The sequence below is a fragment of the Trichechus manatus genome, unplaced genomic scaffold (genome assembly GCF_000243295.1).
Source record: "Trichechus manatus latirostris isolate Lorelei unplaced genomic scaffold, TriManLat1.0 scaffold00006, whole genome shotgun sequence".
Lineage (NCBI taxonomy): Eukaryota > Metazoa > Chordata > Mammalia > Sirenia > Trichechidae > Trichechus > Trichechus manatus.
In genome coordinates, this window is record NW_004443942.1 from 9,037,683 (window position 1) to 9,051,540 (window position 13,858).

Below are 13,858 nucleotides of genomic sequence, written 5' to 3' on the forward strand. Positions count from 1 at the left end.
TTTCACTTGGTGAAAGCCCAGATACTGTGCCTACAGATCAGCAGCGAAGTCGTAGAGGATCACTCCCACCTCACAGAAAGCCGTGTGGAAAGTCTACAGAATGCCCTCAGATGGACTTTGGCTTAGGTAACTGAGAAAGAAATGAAAGATTCGTCAGAATCTTTTAGAAAGCAGCACCGCCAGTCACTTAGAAATCCCCTGCTAGAACAGAGAGCTAACACTAGGGAACGGTGGAAGCCATTTTTTTTTTTTTTTAAGGTTTTTGTCCTGAGGTAAGGACACTCTGAGGATTTCAATAAGCCTCAAATAACACTACATTTAAACCTAGGTGCTTAATTACAACAGATGCATTTGCCAATGGCGCAGCGTCTCACGGTGAAATGTGAAAACCCACGTAAGTCTCCTTCAGCGGCGACGAACCTTTGCGTCAACGTTTCACCGCTATACCCATCCGCGGGAAACCTCTCTCCGCCAGCCGAAGAAGGCGGAGCTTGAGCGGGCACTCCCGCTCGCACTGCGCGACCTGCGTCGCTGGGCTTCCTGAGAGTTGTAGTTTCAGTTACCCATGCATCACCCTTTTTCAGGCGGGTGTGGAGTGAGATAGAAAACTATAACTCCCAGAGTGCTCCGAGGCGGCGAACGGCCGCGGCCGTGACGTCTTTGATCAAGAAGGCCCGGAGGGGCTTTGCGTTCGGGAGAGGCGCTGCTTGGCCGGTGGTAGATTGCAGGGTGCTGGATCCACGGCTGAGGAGAACGGCGAGGGGGTTCGGTATTTCCTAACTGGATCTCCACAACGATGAGTGCTGCCAGGGAGTCCCACCCGCACGGGGTGAAGCGTTCAGCCTCCCCAGACGACGATGTAAATAACAATGGCGGAGTGGATGAGGGTTGAGGCCTACAAAAGGCTGGGGTAGGCCGGGAGGGGTGGATGATGGAGGAAGCGCCTGAGGTGGCCTGAGAGGGGAGCGCTGACGGGGTGGAACCGAACGGAAGACTGAGAAATGACTCCCTCCTTTAGTTAGAGTCGGAAGGTTTGGAGAAGTCTACATGCCGAGAGTCAGAGACCTGCGTAGGAAGGGGTGGGGGTGGGGGGGGTGTTGAAGAAATCCAGTGAAAGAGCTTAGTCAAGGGATCCTTATGTTTGCGTATTTGAAGGCTGATAAAGCTTTGTTTTGAGGCCTTTCTAGTCAAGATAAAAACGGCAAGAGCCTCCCCATTTTAGCATTAAAATGCTCCTTTGGCAGTGTCGAGATGTTCGTGCGAATTGGGGCACATCTACCGGCCAGGATTGTTTTTGCGATATATTGTTAACAGTTTACTGTGAGGAGTAAACCGAGAACAGTATTGAACCAAAAATTGTGCCCGAGGTTTAATTTCGTAGTGTTGTATGGTGATGAGATCTAAGGCGGTGAAACCTAGAAGCCCATTTTGATGTCACATACCTACCTCATTCTCGCTTTCCTCGCCACCAGTCCCCAGCTTGTCAATTTAAATAGCAAACCATTCATTCCTTAATTTATTAAATATTTATTGCCGTGCCAGGTGTTGAGGATTCAAAGATGAGTAAATATAGTGCTTATCTTAGGCCGTCTTGTATATTCGACCTAGCTTCTAGCGCAGTGTCATGGAAACTGCAGGTAACTAGTAAACGTAAAACTAGGTCCTTTATACAAAAAATGCCATAGATACGTTGATGGGTAAACTTTTGAGGGGGGAGAGAAGAAGTGGAGCTAAGGAAGGCTTCACAGGAGGCCATGTTTAAGGATGATGAAGAGGTGACATCTAGTTTTTTTTCTGTTATTGTTGAAAGGACTGTCGGTATCTGAATGTTTAGAGGTCTTTGTTTTCTATAAAGTAATTCAGTACCTCTCAATATTTTATGTGAACTGCAGAAAAACTTACTGAATAATAGTAGTGCCATCAGTTGTATCAAATGAGATGGTGTTAAGACCCACCCACCCTTCTTTGGGTGGAAGGCAGGGTGAGGATCGGAACAGTAGGAGTCTTTAAGGAAATTGATTTAGCTCCTCAGGAAGATTAGTAATCAATAAAGATTTGGGGAATGAATGGGTATCCAGTGAGGTTTATTCAGTGAGCCCTGTTTCTCTCTGCTACTGGCTTACTACCTATTAGACCTTTTCACATAATTTAGTACTTATTAGGAGTTTATCTAGGTTTTTTGAGTAACCTGGCTGCCATTTTGGAAGCTATTACATTGTTTTCCTCCTGGTAATTGTTAACTGTGACTTGATTGCTAGCATATCAGACACCTGTTTTGCTAGACTCAAGCTTTTAAACAGAAAACTCCAAGTGCTATTATATAATTTAACAAAGTTAAAGAGATTAAGGCATTAAGTCTCTACAGGTTCTAATGGGATCAGTTTAAATAGATGACTTTTAAGACTTTTTCCAATCCCAAAATCATATTCTTTTTGAAGGATATAGTTATAGTTTCAATTCAAGATTAGGGTCTAACACCTTCAAACATTATCTAAAAATGATTATGTTGCTAATGTTACAGTGCAATACAGTAACTTGTCCCCTGATAATGATTTTTTGCTCAGTTTCTTGTCATGAATTTTTATTACTTTACTGGTAATTGGGGATTATCTTTAAGTACTACTTGTCTTTTAAAACTATTTTCAAAATAATAATATATAAAAATATTTTGAATGATTTTAAAAGTATAAATCTAAATTGAAGAAAATCAACTAATTATAATAAGTAGTTGGTCAGCAGTTTCTAGTGAGCATCCACTGCATGTAAAAGATAATTGAAGTTTTCTTTGCCAACCTTATAAGTTAATTGAGGGTAACAAAATATTTTAAAAAGCTATTAAAAGTAGAGATTGAATCACAGAATAGAACTCTAGGAAAATGCTGACCACGTGTAAGTAAATTTTAAGTAAGAGTTAACTACGGTATATTTCAAGTAAAGGGTATAAGAATGTTTTTAGCTGCTGTGAGTCGGTCTCCAGCTCATGGCGACTCCATGCGCAATTGAATAAAATGCTGCCCTATCCTGTGCCATTCCCAAGATCTGTTGCCAGTCTGACTGTTGTGATCCTAGGGTTTTCATTGGCTGATTTTTGGAAGTAGAACACCTACTCCGTCTTAGTCTGGAAGCTCCACTAAAAACTGTTCAGCATCATAACAACACCCAAGCCTCCACTAACAGATGTTTGGTGGCTCTGCATGATCAGGTGCATTGGCCAGGAAGTGAACCTGAGTATCCTTCATGGAAGGCGAGAATTCTAACACTGAACCACCACAGCCCTTAAAAATTGTTTCATTGGTTTGATTAGAGTGGAGAAATTAAAGTTTGTGTTTTTGTTTTTGTTTTTTTTAAGGAGTGGGGAGATTAATTTTAGCAACTGGTGGAGAGCCCTCTAAGAATTTACCAGGCACCCATGTGCTTTTCAGAATGCAGCACTTGGGCAGGATACTTGCTGTAGTACTCTAAGATCTTTCGAAAGAAGAACCAGAAGCACTTAATGATTGAAGAAAACATTAAGATTTGAAATTGTAGATGATAGGGTTGTTTATGTAAAGACATCAAGGATGTTTGTTCTTTTAATAGAAATAGAGTTTGGGGAAAGTTTTGGATTTTAGTCTGTTTTGTTTTTGATTATATACATTTTTTAAACCATAGTTTGTAGATACTTTCACATACTCTATTTCATTTGATCGTGTGAAAAGAGTACAGGACTTAAGTCCAGAGGATCTAGGCAAGTCACTCTGTCAGTGTCCTTATTTGTTAAATAGACTATTGGAAGAGCTTCTTGAAAGAATGTAAGTGAAAAGTAATTTGTAAGTTGTAAAATACTGTGCAGCAGATGTTGTTGTGTGCAGTTGAGTCAATTCCGACTCATAGTGACCCTGTAGGACAGAGTATAACTGCCCCATAAGGTTCCCTGGGCTGTAATCTTTATGGGAGCAAATTGCCAGGTATTTTCTCCTGCAGAGTGGCTGCTGAGTTTGAACCTCGGCCTTTTGGTTGGCAGCTGAGTGCTTTAATCATTGCACCACCCAAAGAGTAGAACTGCTCCATAGGGTTTCCTAGGCTGCAGTCTTTACCGTAGCAGATCGCCAGGTCTTTTCTCTCACGGAAGGTTCAAACTGTCAGCCTTTCCTTTAGCTGCCAAGCACTTAACCGTTGCATCACCAGGGCTCCTTGTGCAACTGATAGGTGTTATTATTATTCTTAAGCCTTTCTACATAGATAGGAAACCCTGATGGCATAATGATTAAGAGCTACAGCTGCTAACTAAAAGGTTGGCAGTTCGAATCCACCAGGCGCTCCTTGGAAGCCCTATGGGGCAGTTCTACTCTGTCCTGAAGGGTCACTATGAGTCAGAATCGACTTGACGGCAACGGGTTTGGTTTGGGTTTTTCTACATAGATAAGTAATTAAAACTAAGAAGTTAAGTGACAGTTCCAGGCTCACAGAGCAGGTGATTTAGTGAGAACCAGACCACAGGTGAAGTTTGACTACTTTTTTTTTTTTCCTGTATTGAGCCAGAAATACTTAACTAAACGATCTGTAAAAAGATATGAGCAGAGTCTGATGGAAAGAGGTAGAGATTTGGAACTTAACATAGTCAAAATCATGAAAGCATATGAGTTCCCTCCTCCCCAAAGGAATTTAGAAGAACCAAAAGTGGGTTCTATATGGTACAAATGCTTTATTTAACACATATACTCAGAGAAAACGTTTGCTGTTGTCATTGAGTGATTCCAGCTCATCCCCACGTGTTAGTTGCCATCAAGTCAGTTCCAACTCATAGCAACCCTGTAGGGCAGAACTGCCCCATAGGGTTTACAAGGAGCAGCTGGTAGATTTGAACTGCCAGCCTTTTGGTTAGCAGCCAAGCTCTTAACCAGTACACCACCAGGGCTCCATGTGTGCAGAGTAGAGCTGCTCGATAGCGTTTTCAAGGCTGTGACCTTGGAAGCAGATTGCTAGGCCTTACTTTTAAGGTGCCTCTGGGTCTCTGTGAGTTCGAATCAACTCAAGGCAATGAGTTTTTGGGTTTGGGTGAGTTTGAACCACCGATTTTTTGGTTAGAAGTCCAGTGCTTGACTATTTGCACCACCCAGGGACTCCTAACCAGAAAAAATAGTCATTATTTTTTTAGTCTTTTACAAATAATTTTCAGAAGTAAGAATAAAGGGATGGCAAAAACCAACTTTATTAGAAATTATCTTGTGAATTTAACCATAGCAAACCCAAATTTCTATTCCTCGTTTTCCTGATTTTAATGGAATATATATACCCAAAATAGGCACTATCCTCTAAATACAACTAACTGCTCATCAGCTGTCACGTGTGAACCTAGAACATGTAATTTCAGATTTCAAATCCATTTTTAAAAGGTTTTAGCTTAGCATTACTTCTGGTTCCTGCATTTGCATCATCAAAACATAATATTTGAAGATTTTTTGAACTTATGATTGCTCATAATTTTGTGTCAAAGAGGGAGTTGTCATCTTTGCTCCATAACTGCAAAACATTTTCATTCTTAGATTGTAAACTCAGAATTTTCAGTGAATGTTTTCATTTCCACATCATCTATTTCCTTCCAGTCACCTTTGTGTACAGGCCTGCCCTTAGCATTTGTCGACTTATGAATCATATCAAGTAAATTTTGTGGTACAAACATAAAAGATTAAATAAAACAGGGTAGTCGAGGCTCTTTTTTAGAAAAACAAGATGGTCCAGGCACTTGTTGCAGAATACTGCAAGGTGAAATCCTTTCTGTTGAATGACTTGCTGAATGAAAGTATCATATTTTTTTTGTCCTCTTTTTTGTCTCTCGTCGATTGTTGAGTTGGAGAAAGGTCATCTAGTACTTCACTGCTCGGACTCATAGTCTGAGATTTTTGCTTATATAATTTCACCATCATCATTAGTATAGAGTGCTACTGTCTGTCATTTTGCATTTACCTTGTGATTCATGTGGTAATTGTGAAATGCCTTCCTTCGCCAGTTTTCTTCTCTTTTTCCGTTATGGGTGGAAAAGGAAAAATTTTGAATTTTTAACTGTATTGAAAGCTAAAAGCAGACAATAGATAACATAGTGTCTTTCTGAAAGTTGATGATGAATACTTTGGGCAACAGAATAATATTCTTCCACTCTAATTTTTTTTAACTTTAGTTTTTAACCTAATTGGGAACAATTGATGAATTATAATAAAATAATTCTTACATTTGTTTCAACCTGTAGGGAGAAATATCACTGAGATTCCATAATATTTCTTAGATTTATAAAAGGCTCCAGTGGACCCATTTGATAATTGCAAGATAGAATGAATTTTATTCTGTCCTTGTAAAAAAAATAAATAAATTTTCTCTTTGTTCTTTGGAAGACCTCTGAGAGCGAGTAAAATTCATGACATACCAATCCTTACAAATAATTAAAACCACTTAAAAAAGAAACTCAAAAACTAAAATTGGTCCAGTGGACCTTGCTGGTATACTGTCCCTTAGAATATCACTGGCATCCCTGAGTGGTGCAAACGGTTGATGTGCTCAGCTGTTAATTGAAAGGTTGGAGGTTCTAGTCACCCAAAGGCACCTCAGAAGAAAGGCCTGGTGATCTATTCCTAAAAAATTAGCCATTGAAAACCCTATGGAGCACAGTTCTAATCTGACACACATGGAGTCACCATGAGTTGGAATCAGCAATGGCAACTGGTTTAGAATGTCGCTAAAATCAGAATTTTTAACTTCACCTAACAACTATGCAGGCTTCGGGGTTCAGAATACCGGTGCTTTAGGCTCCTGCAAGACTCGAGGGCAGTGGTTCTCAAAGTGTGGTCCCCACATCAGCAGCAGCATCACCACATGGGAATTTTAGAAATCCAGACCCACTGAATCAGAAACCCTGGGGGTAGAGCCCAGCAATCTGTTCTAATAAGCCCTCTAGGTGATTGTCAGGCAATCATATGTTGCAGAACCACAGCTCTGACTGCAAAGAGCTAAAGGATTCTGCTTTGAGGTAGTAGAAAAGGAGTATATTTTAATCTGAATATAATGCATGTTTAAGTTCCTAAGCAAGAACAGTGACCCTGTTTCTAGATAAAACTGACAAAAGAACGAAGAACTTGAAGTTACAGGGTACACTTTAAATTTTTTAACTTGTTGTTATGTACAAAAATTTAATCTGGCTAATTTCTTTTCCAGCTTGGATCTAGCAATTGGGAGGCAGCAGACTTAGGTAATGAAGAGAGAAAACAGAAGTTTTTGAGACTTATGGGAGCAGGAAAGGTAAGCATCAGATAGTATACATCTTTATCTTTTCTGTGAAAATGCCTGTTTTCATGTGTGTTAAGTAAGGACTGAATACACTTAGATCCCGTTTTCCTGTTCTGCATGATTACTTTTGACTTTGGGAAATTTTACAGCCCTAACCTAGTACGTAAAATTTATACTCTTTCTGGTAGAAGATATTTTTACACAAGTTACTCTATAGGAACAGAGATCTCTGTCCAAAGCCAGTTGGTAGGTCTGTCATATTTTATAGATCCTTACAGCTGCTAACCAAAAGGTAGGCAGTTCGAACCTACCAGGTGCTCCTTGGAAACCCTATGGGGCAGTTCTACTCTGTCCTAAAGGGTCACTATGAGTCAGAATCTACTCGACAGCAGTGGGTTTTTTGGGTTTTCTAGCCGTTGAAGTAGTAGCTAAGGGAATATCCTTTATCAAAAACCTAATTAAAATATTTTTAATGTATTTTAAAATGTGTCTCAGTTTGATTAATGTATTTATGTAGTAGAAGGTATAAAATAGAGGTGCCAGAAAAACACTGCCTATTGAAACAAACTTTCTTATTCCTAGCAATTCATTTTTAAATGCAAATATGGTGGTTTCTAAACATTAATTTTTTTATAAGTAAGTAAAGCCAGTTTCCTAACATTATTCCAGTAGTCTTCCTACAGACCAAATTTGGATGAAATGGAAAGCTTTTTTTCTCTTTTAAAATCCTTAAAATGAAATTCTGCCCTTCATTTTTGTTATACACATGGGAATGCATTCATGTATTGTACCAGCAATATTAACTAATACACGCCAGCCACTGTTCTAGGTCCTGTGGTCACATAGATCAATAACACATTTGGAGCCATCATGTAACGGAGGCAATCATATAGTAATGATACAGAATTATAATTGCTGTGGAAGAGCCGTGCATATAGTCTATGTCATAGTGCTATGGAATCACAGAAAAGGGACATCTGACTCTGGCTTAGCTGTGTAAGAAAGATTCCCAGAAATGGAATTGCTTGGATTCTGAAAAGAGGAAGAGTTAGCCGGTAGGGGTGGGGAGAGGTCATGTAAAACATTAAGACCCATACAGAGGAAGTATTCTTATCTCACTAATTCAGATTTCTCAATTTATAATTTGTGATTTGTCATAGAAAATACTAGTCTGAAGTTTCTCTTGGTTCTATGCAAATAAAGAATTTGCTAAGGATATATAAAGTAATAGTTGAGGGGATATGCTCAACCTAGTAGAATGAAAACTCTTCAAACAAATATAGGAAGAGCATCCTAACTTAAAATGTAGAAGTTTGGTTACCAGTGATAATCCTGTTTAGCATACGTTAAATTTGTGAGCAAAGCCAAGGTTATAGCTTTGATCTTCAAGTGGACTATTTAAATTTATTCTGTTTTGTAGCCAGAATAAGCATATTACTCATCCTAGCCAGCCACCATGAATATTTTAGTGGTCACAGGGAGAACCAGCTAGGAGAGCATAGACAGTGCAATATCATCATCATCCTAGAATAACTTGATGCTATTATATATATATTTGTAAATCTTGTTAATGGGATATCTGTTCTGCAGTCTGAAGAAGCAGCACATTGAATAATTAATTTGCTTATGTATTAACAGCATGTAAGACAGTAAGCATCAGTGCTTGAAGTTTTTCAGTAATGTCTGTGTAAGGAGAATTTGCTTGCCATTATTTCACAGTAGGAATACTTGCTACTTACGGTATCTTCACAGATGATTGGTTAAGGTTGTTTTGTAAAGTCACATCTAATCTCACCATCACTCTTATGTTTTAGTGAACTGTTTCTTTACCTTATGAAAACAAATGTGAATCATGAAGAGTGGATAGAGGAACTGATAAACTGAGTAATTACGTAGCCTCATCAGTTGATGACTTTGAATAGATTTATTTTTATGTTTCATATTATTATTTTAAACTCTGTTCTTTTTGAAAGTTTGAGGTTGGGAGTTTATTGGAGTCAAATAATAATGAACTAGCTATTTGTGATATATTGTAAATAGTGATTTTTTTTCTTATATTTTAAAGATTATTATGTTGTATATTTGTATCTAAATAATTTCATTTGCAGTCTCTCCATGAGATAGGCCAGAGGCATCAGAAAGGGAAGGTGAAAAAGTTAAAGCAACTCGTTTAACTGGGCTTTTGGAAAGAAAATATTTAGATTGACTCAATTTGCTAGTTACCTGAGAGCTTTTTTTGTGTACTAAAATTGTCCAGCATAAGAACACGTAGGGCATAATATGCGCTTCTCTTTCAAATATATACCAATAATGTTAGCATAGTACTTAGTAGTATATAATAGGTTTACGTATTTGTTGAATGAATTGGTTGACTTCATAGTTCACACATTTAGAATATACTTCCTACATTAGTCTTCAGTCTAGTTACCAAACTGTATACCTTATGTGGTAAGCCCACTTTGAAGGAAGCTTCAGGGAAAATATTCAGAATTAAAATTCTCTCTGAAAAATTGTGAAATTAAGTACTTCAGGAGGAACATAATGACTGTCCTTAAGACGTCCCAAAATGCTTTTTGTGAGCTCCATAATTGGAGTTTTTTAAAGATTTAAAGAATAGAATATTTTAAATAACTGTTAAGAATGATTTTGTAAAGTAAATTTGATAAAAATGTAAACCCAAATTTGTTTCTGCATCTTTTTAGTTAGCAAATAAAATTGGACTGGAGGATAAGTTTTTCCTTTAGTCCTGCACATAGATTCCTTTAATAACAAGCAGTTATTTTTGGTGGGTCAAATTGGCCTGTTCATTGTAGGTTTCCTACTTATTTTTTCTTTGTTGTTGTTACTGAACATTGTAGTACTGAAATAGATACTTTAAAAAACATTTGATGTGTTTAAAAAAAAAAATGATAAAACAAATACTTGTGTATTTACCTTTCAGGTAAAGAAAAAAACCTACTTATATTTGATCTAATAGATTTTAAGTATAGGTAGATCTTTGGGTTTGGGGGGCAAGAGTTAACTTTTGCCTACTTTCTGTAGCTTCTGTGATCATGGCTAGTGTTTCAGAATTCTGATTAACCAAGATTTTATAATATTTGAAACCTTAAATATAAACCTAAACACAAGATTTAATCCACATAGAATGAATATATGTGAATGACGTATTCGGCTAGATGACAGTGCGTGTATGCGCATACACGCAGACACACACACCCATCTACCACTACTCTCTGCATCTAGCACACTGGCTTGAACACTCCCTGATAAACTCGTGTGGGCATTGGTTCTCAAACTTTAGTGTGCATCAGAATTGCCTGGAGGGCCTGTTAAAATACACAGGGCTCCATTCCTAAGTTTCTGGTTTAGTAGATGGGGTGGGAGATGTTGGAGACAGAGAAGTTGCATTAGTAACAAGTTCCCAAGTGATTGATGGTACTGCTGGTTTAGGGACTACATTTTGAGAACCACTGCCTTAGTGCAGTGCTATTCCGTGTATCTGGAATACTTTTCTCCCTAGTCAGTATCTGTATGACTAAGCCCTGTGTCCTTACACAAATATGTTCCCATCTACCCTGATGATCCATTCCATTTAAAATTCCAGCCTGATCCCTATTCTCACTTTGCACTTTTTCTAACCTTCTTTCCCTGCTCTGTTTTCTTTCTTTCTTTTTTAAATGGCACTTAGTACCTCATAACATACTAATGATATACTTACTTAATTACATTTATTGTTTGTCTCTCCTCCCCACCCCCACCTCCATAAAGACAGGGCTCTTAAATTTAGTCCTTTTCACTGTATCCAAAGGCCCGGAATAGAGTGAGGCATATAATAGACACTAAGTAATTATGTTAAATTCTAATACATTTTCCATCTTTTTATAGAAAGAACATACCGGTCGTCTTGTTATAGGAGATCACAAATCAACATCTCACTTCCGAACAGGTGAGAAAGTAAAATATAATCATAGTAAAGGTGCTAACTTTGAAGTGAAATATTTGTAGTTATTTAGAGATATTCTCACTTCTGTAATTGTGTTAATGATTAAAACATTAGAATTGGAAAGGTATATATCGTAAAAATGTTACATATGTGTCACGTAAAGATTAGTATGTACTTTGATTAAAAAGATTGGAGAGTACGTGTCAATATGATCTTCTAACCAAGAAGCTAACCTCCTGTCTTCATTTTTACTGACTCAGAACATGTAATTGTAATGATGTTTTGTGGCTCATCTTGCCAACTATGATAGGTGTAGTTTATATTATTTTTTTAATTATTTTAATATTAACATAGTTGCTAAAACTTAACAGTTGGCATATTATGATTGTTTTTGAGTTTAGTCATTAAGTTTTGTTCTGAAATTTTTGAAGAATATAAGCTAGTTGCAAAGCCTGAAGAAATTTTTTATGGGAAAAAATTTTTATATAAAAACTGGAAATGAATTTAGATTTGAATTCAGTCAGCTAAAAAGTGAAATTTTCTCCTATTTAAAATTGACCCTAACTGTGGGCATTATTAATAACAGAGTGTGGCATAATGACCTAGATTGTATTTAACAGAACTTTTAATTACTTAAATTGACTTTATTACTGATTAGAATATGTAGCACATTTTCAAAATTAATAGTTTTTATTTTTCTGGCATTAAAACCATTACTTAAAATTGATGTGCATTGACAAAGCGTCCCTGAGCTTTGCAGAATGGAAAAATATTTAACTGCTGCGTTTATTCTTTTAAAATTGGAAGCTTTATGAATAAAAATCATGCACAGCACCACCATTTCTGATTAAAAAGTGAAATTCCTCTTATATGTATGAATTAAAATGTCATACACAGGAAATGTCAATGGGATTGGTAATGTTCTAGTTCTTAAGTGATAGATTTATAGGTGTTTAGTGTTCTGCTTCATAACTTACAACACAATATATGTATAAAATATCAAATGTTGCATAGTACAGTAAATAAAAATTTTAAACTAAGTAAATTTATGTTCTTTTGGTAAGCTGATAAGCAAAGAAAGGCATAAAGGAGAGCTGTTACAAAGTCATTTAGTTCTTTTCTGAACAGAATTGCCTGCCTTCACTGTTTCTATTCAGACAGAAGCTTTTGTTTATTGGAGGTTTTTTTAAGTAACCAGGAGAAAACTTCCACTTTTAGGAGAACAGTCATTTATTATACTATAAAGAAGCTAAACTATTTAATACCCAAAACTCTTAGTAGTTAATGCTTCATTACTTAATTAAATTAATTTGAACTTCAGGCAGCTCTTTCCAAGACTCTTGTGTGGTTTAGATTGTCAGATAGAAAAATACAAGTTCTTCATCTTTTATATAAACACATTTGTAGTTCAGAGTGTTAGTTACCAAAGAAACAGTCATAAATACATCCTTCAATTATTGTCCGTTAGGTAACTGCCTGGGATGTAGAAACTTGTCCACAAAATTTATTGTAAAATTAGTTACAGCTAAAGAAATCAGCCCTGAATATAATAGCATCTGTATTACGGGTTTTTTTTTTTTTTTTTTTTTGTATAATCAAATGTTTTTATTAATTTGACTGAAACATAACCAAAGTACACTGGACATGCAGGGGAAGAAGACAAAAAAATTAATGAAGAACTGGAGTCTCAATATCAGCAAAGCATGGACAGTAAATTATCAGGAAGATATCGACGACATTGTGGACTTGGCTTCAGTGAGGTAGTAATTAACTTATTTTAATTGATTGGGACGATAATCAGTTTTCAGTTTGATATCATTTATTACCACTTGACTGTCAGATTACCCTAGCCATCAAGAATCCTATGTAGAATGCTTTCTTTATACAGTTATTTTAAAATATTTTTATATGTTCATCTGGTTCTCCATAGATAATCTGAAGAGATATTTTTAGGGTTTTATAAATATATTTTCTGATACTAGCTTAATGTAAATTTGACTTACATAATTATTAGGGCCCATCCTTAATAAGCATGCCCACAAGTTAGGTTAAATATTTCATGTAAGTTTAAAATATTGGTGTAGGAGAACTCCTTCTCAGTTTCCTTAGTGACCTCTTTTCATAGTATGAATTAATGTGAAACTACTGGTTAATTACAGCAAAGTAATATGCAAAACACTGGTAACTGTTTTCCACATGAAACTGAATGGTTAATTTGCCTTATTCACGTAAAAAAAAATTGTTTTTTTACAAGAAGATATAACACAGAGGTTTTCATATGAGGGGGAGGAGGGAGGCTTGTGAATGGTCCTCAGATCTTTCTTAAAACAAAATCCTACTCAAGGCCCAACATGTACAACAGATGAGTGTGGAGATGCCTGATTGCTCAGTCCTTGTTTTATCCCTCCACAGCTTCTGGTCAGATCCAGTTTTAAAACCATTGATTTAATGGCTAGTAAGTGAACTGTATTTAAAACTCTGTGACAAAAATTAGAGTCTTTTCCTATTTTTGTAATAGGTGATTGTATTTACAAAAAGAAACAGCCCATTGGTTGATGTTTTTAGGTAGAAGATCATGATGGAGAAGGTGATGTGGCTGGAGATGATGATGATGATGAGTCACCTGATCCTGAAAGTCCAGATGACTCTGAAAGTGAT

The 13,858-nt window shown here is 36.8% G+C and overlaps 1 protein-coding gene across 1 annotated transcript in view; it reads left to right on the forward strand.

Annotated features, from left to right (window-relative positions):
- Positions 1 to 673: 673 nt before the first annotated feature.
- Positions 674 to 13,858, forward strand: part of CUNH11orf58 (chromosome unknown C11orf58 homolog) — a 15,831-nt gene continuing 2,646 nt past the window's right edge. Inside the window, exons 1-4 of the mRNA XM_004369677.2 lie at positions 674 to 859; positions 7,186 to 7,269; positions 11,143 to 11,203; positions 12,851 to 12,960. Of these exons, the coding sequence (XP_004369734.1) occupies positions 797 to 859; positions 7,186 to 7,269; positions 11,143 to 11,203; positions 12,851 to 12,960 (318 nt within the window). The 5' untranslated portion in view covers positions 674 to 796. The remainder of the gene's footprint in view (positions 860 to 7,185; positions 7,270 to 11,142; positions 11,204 to 12,850; positions 12,961 to 13,858) is intronic.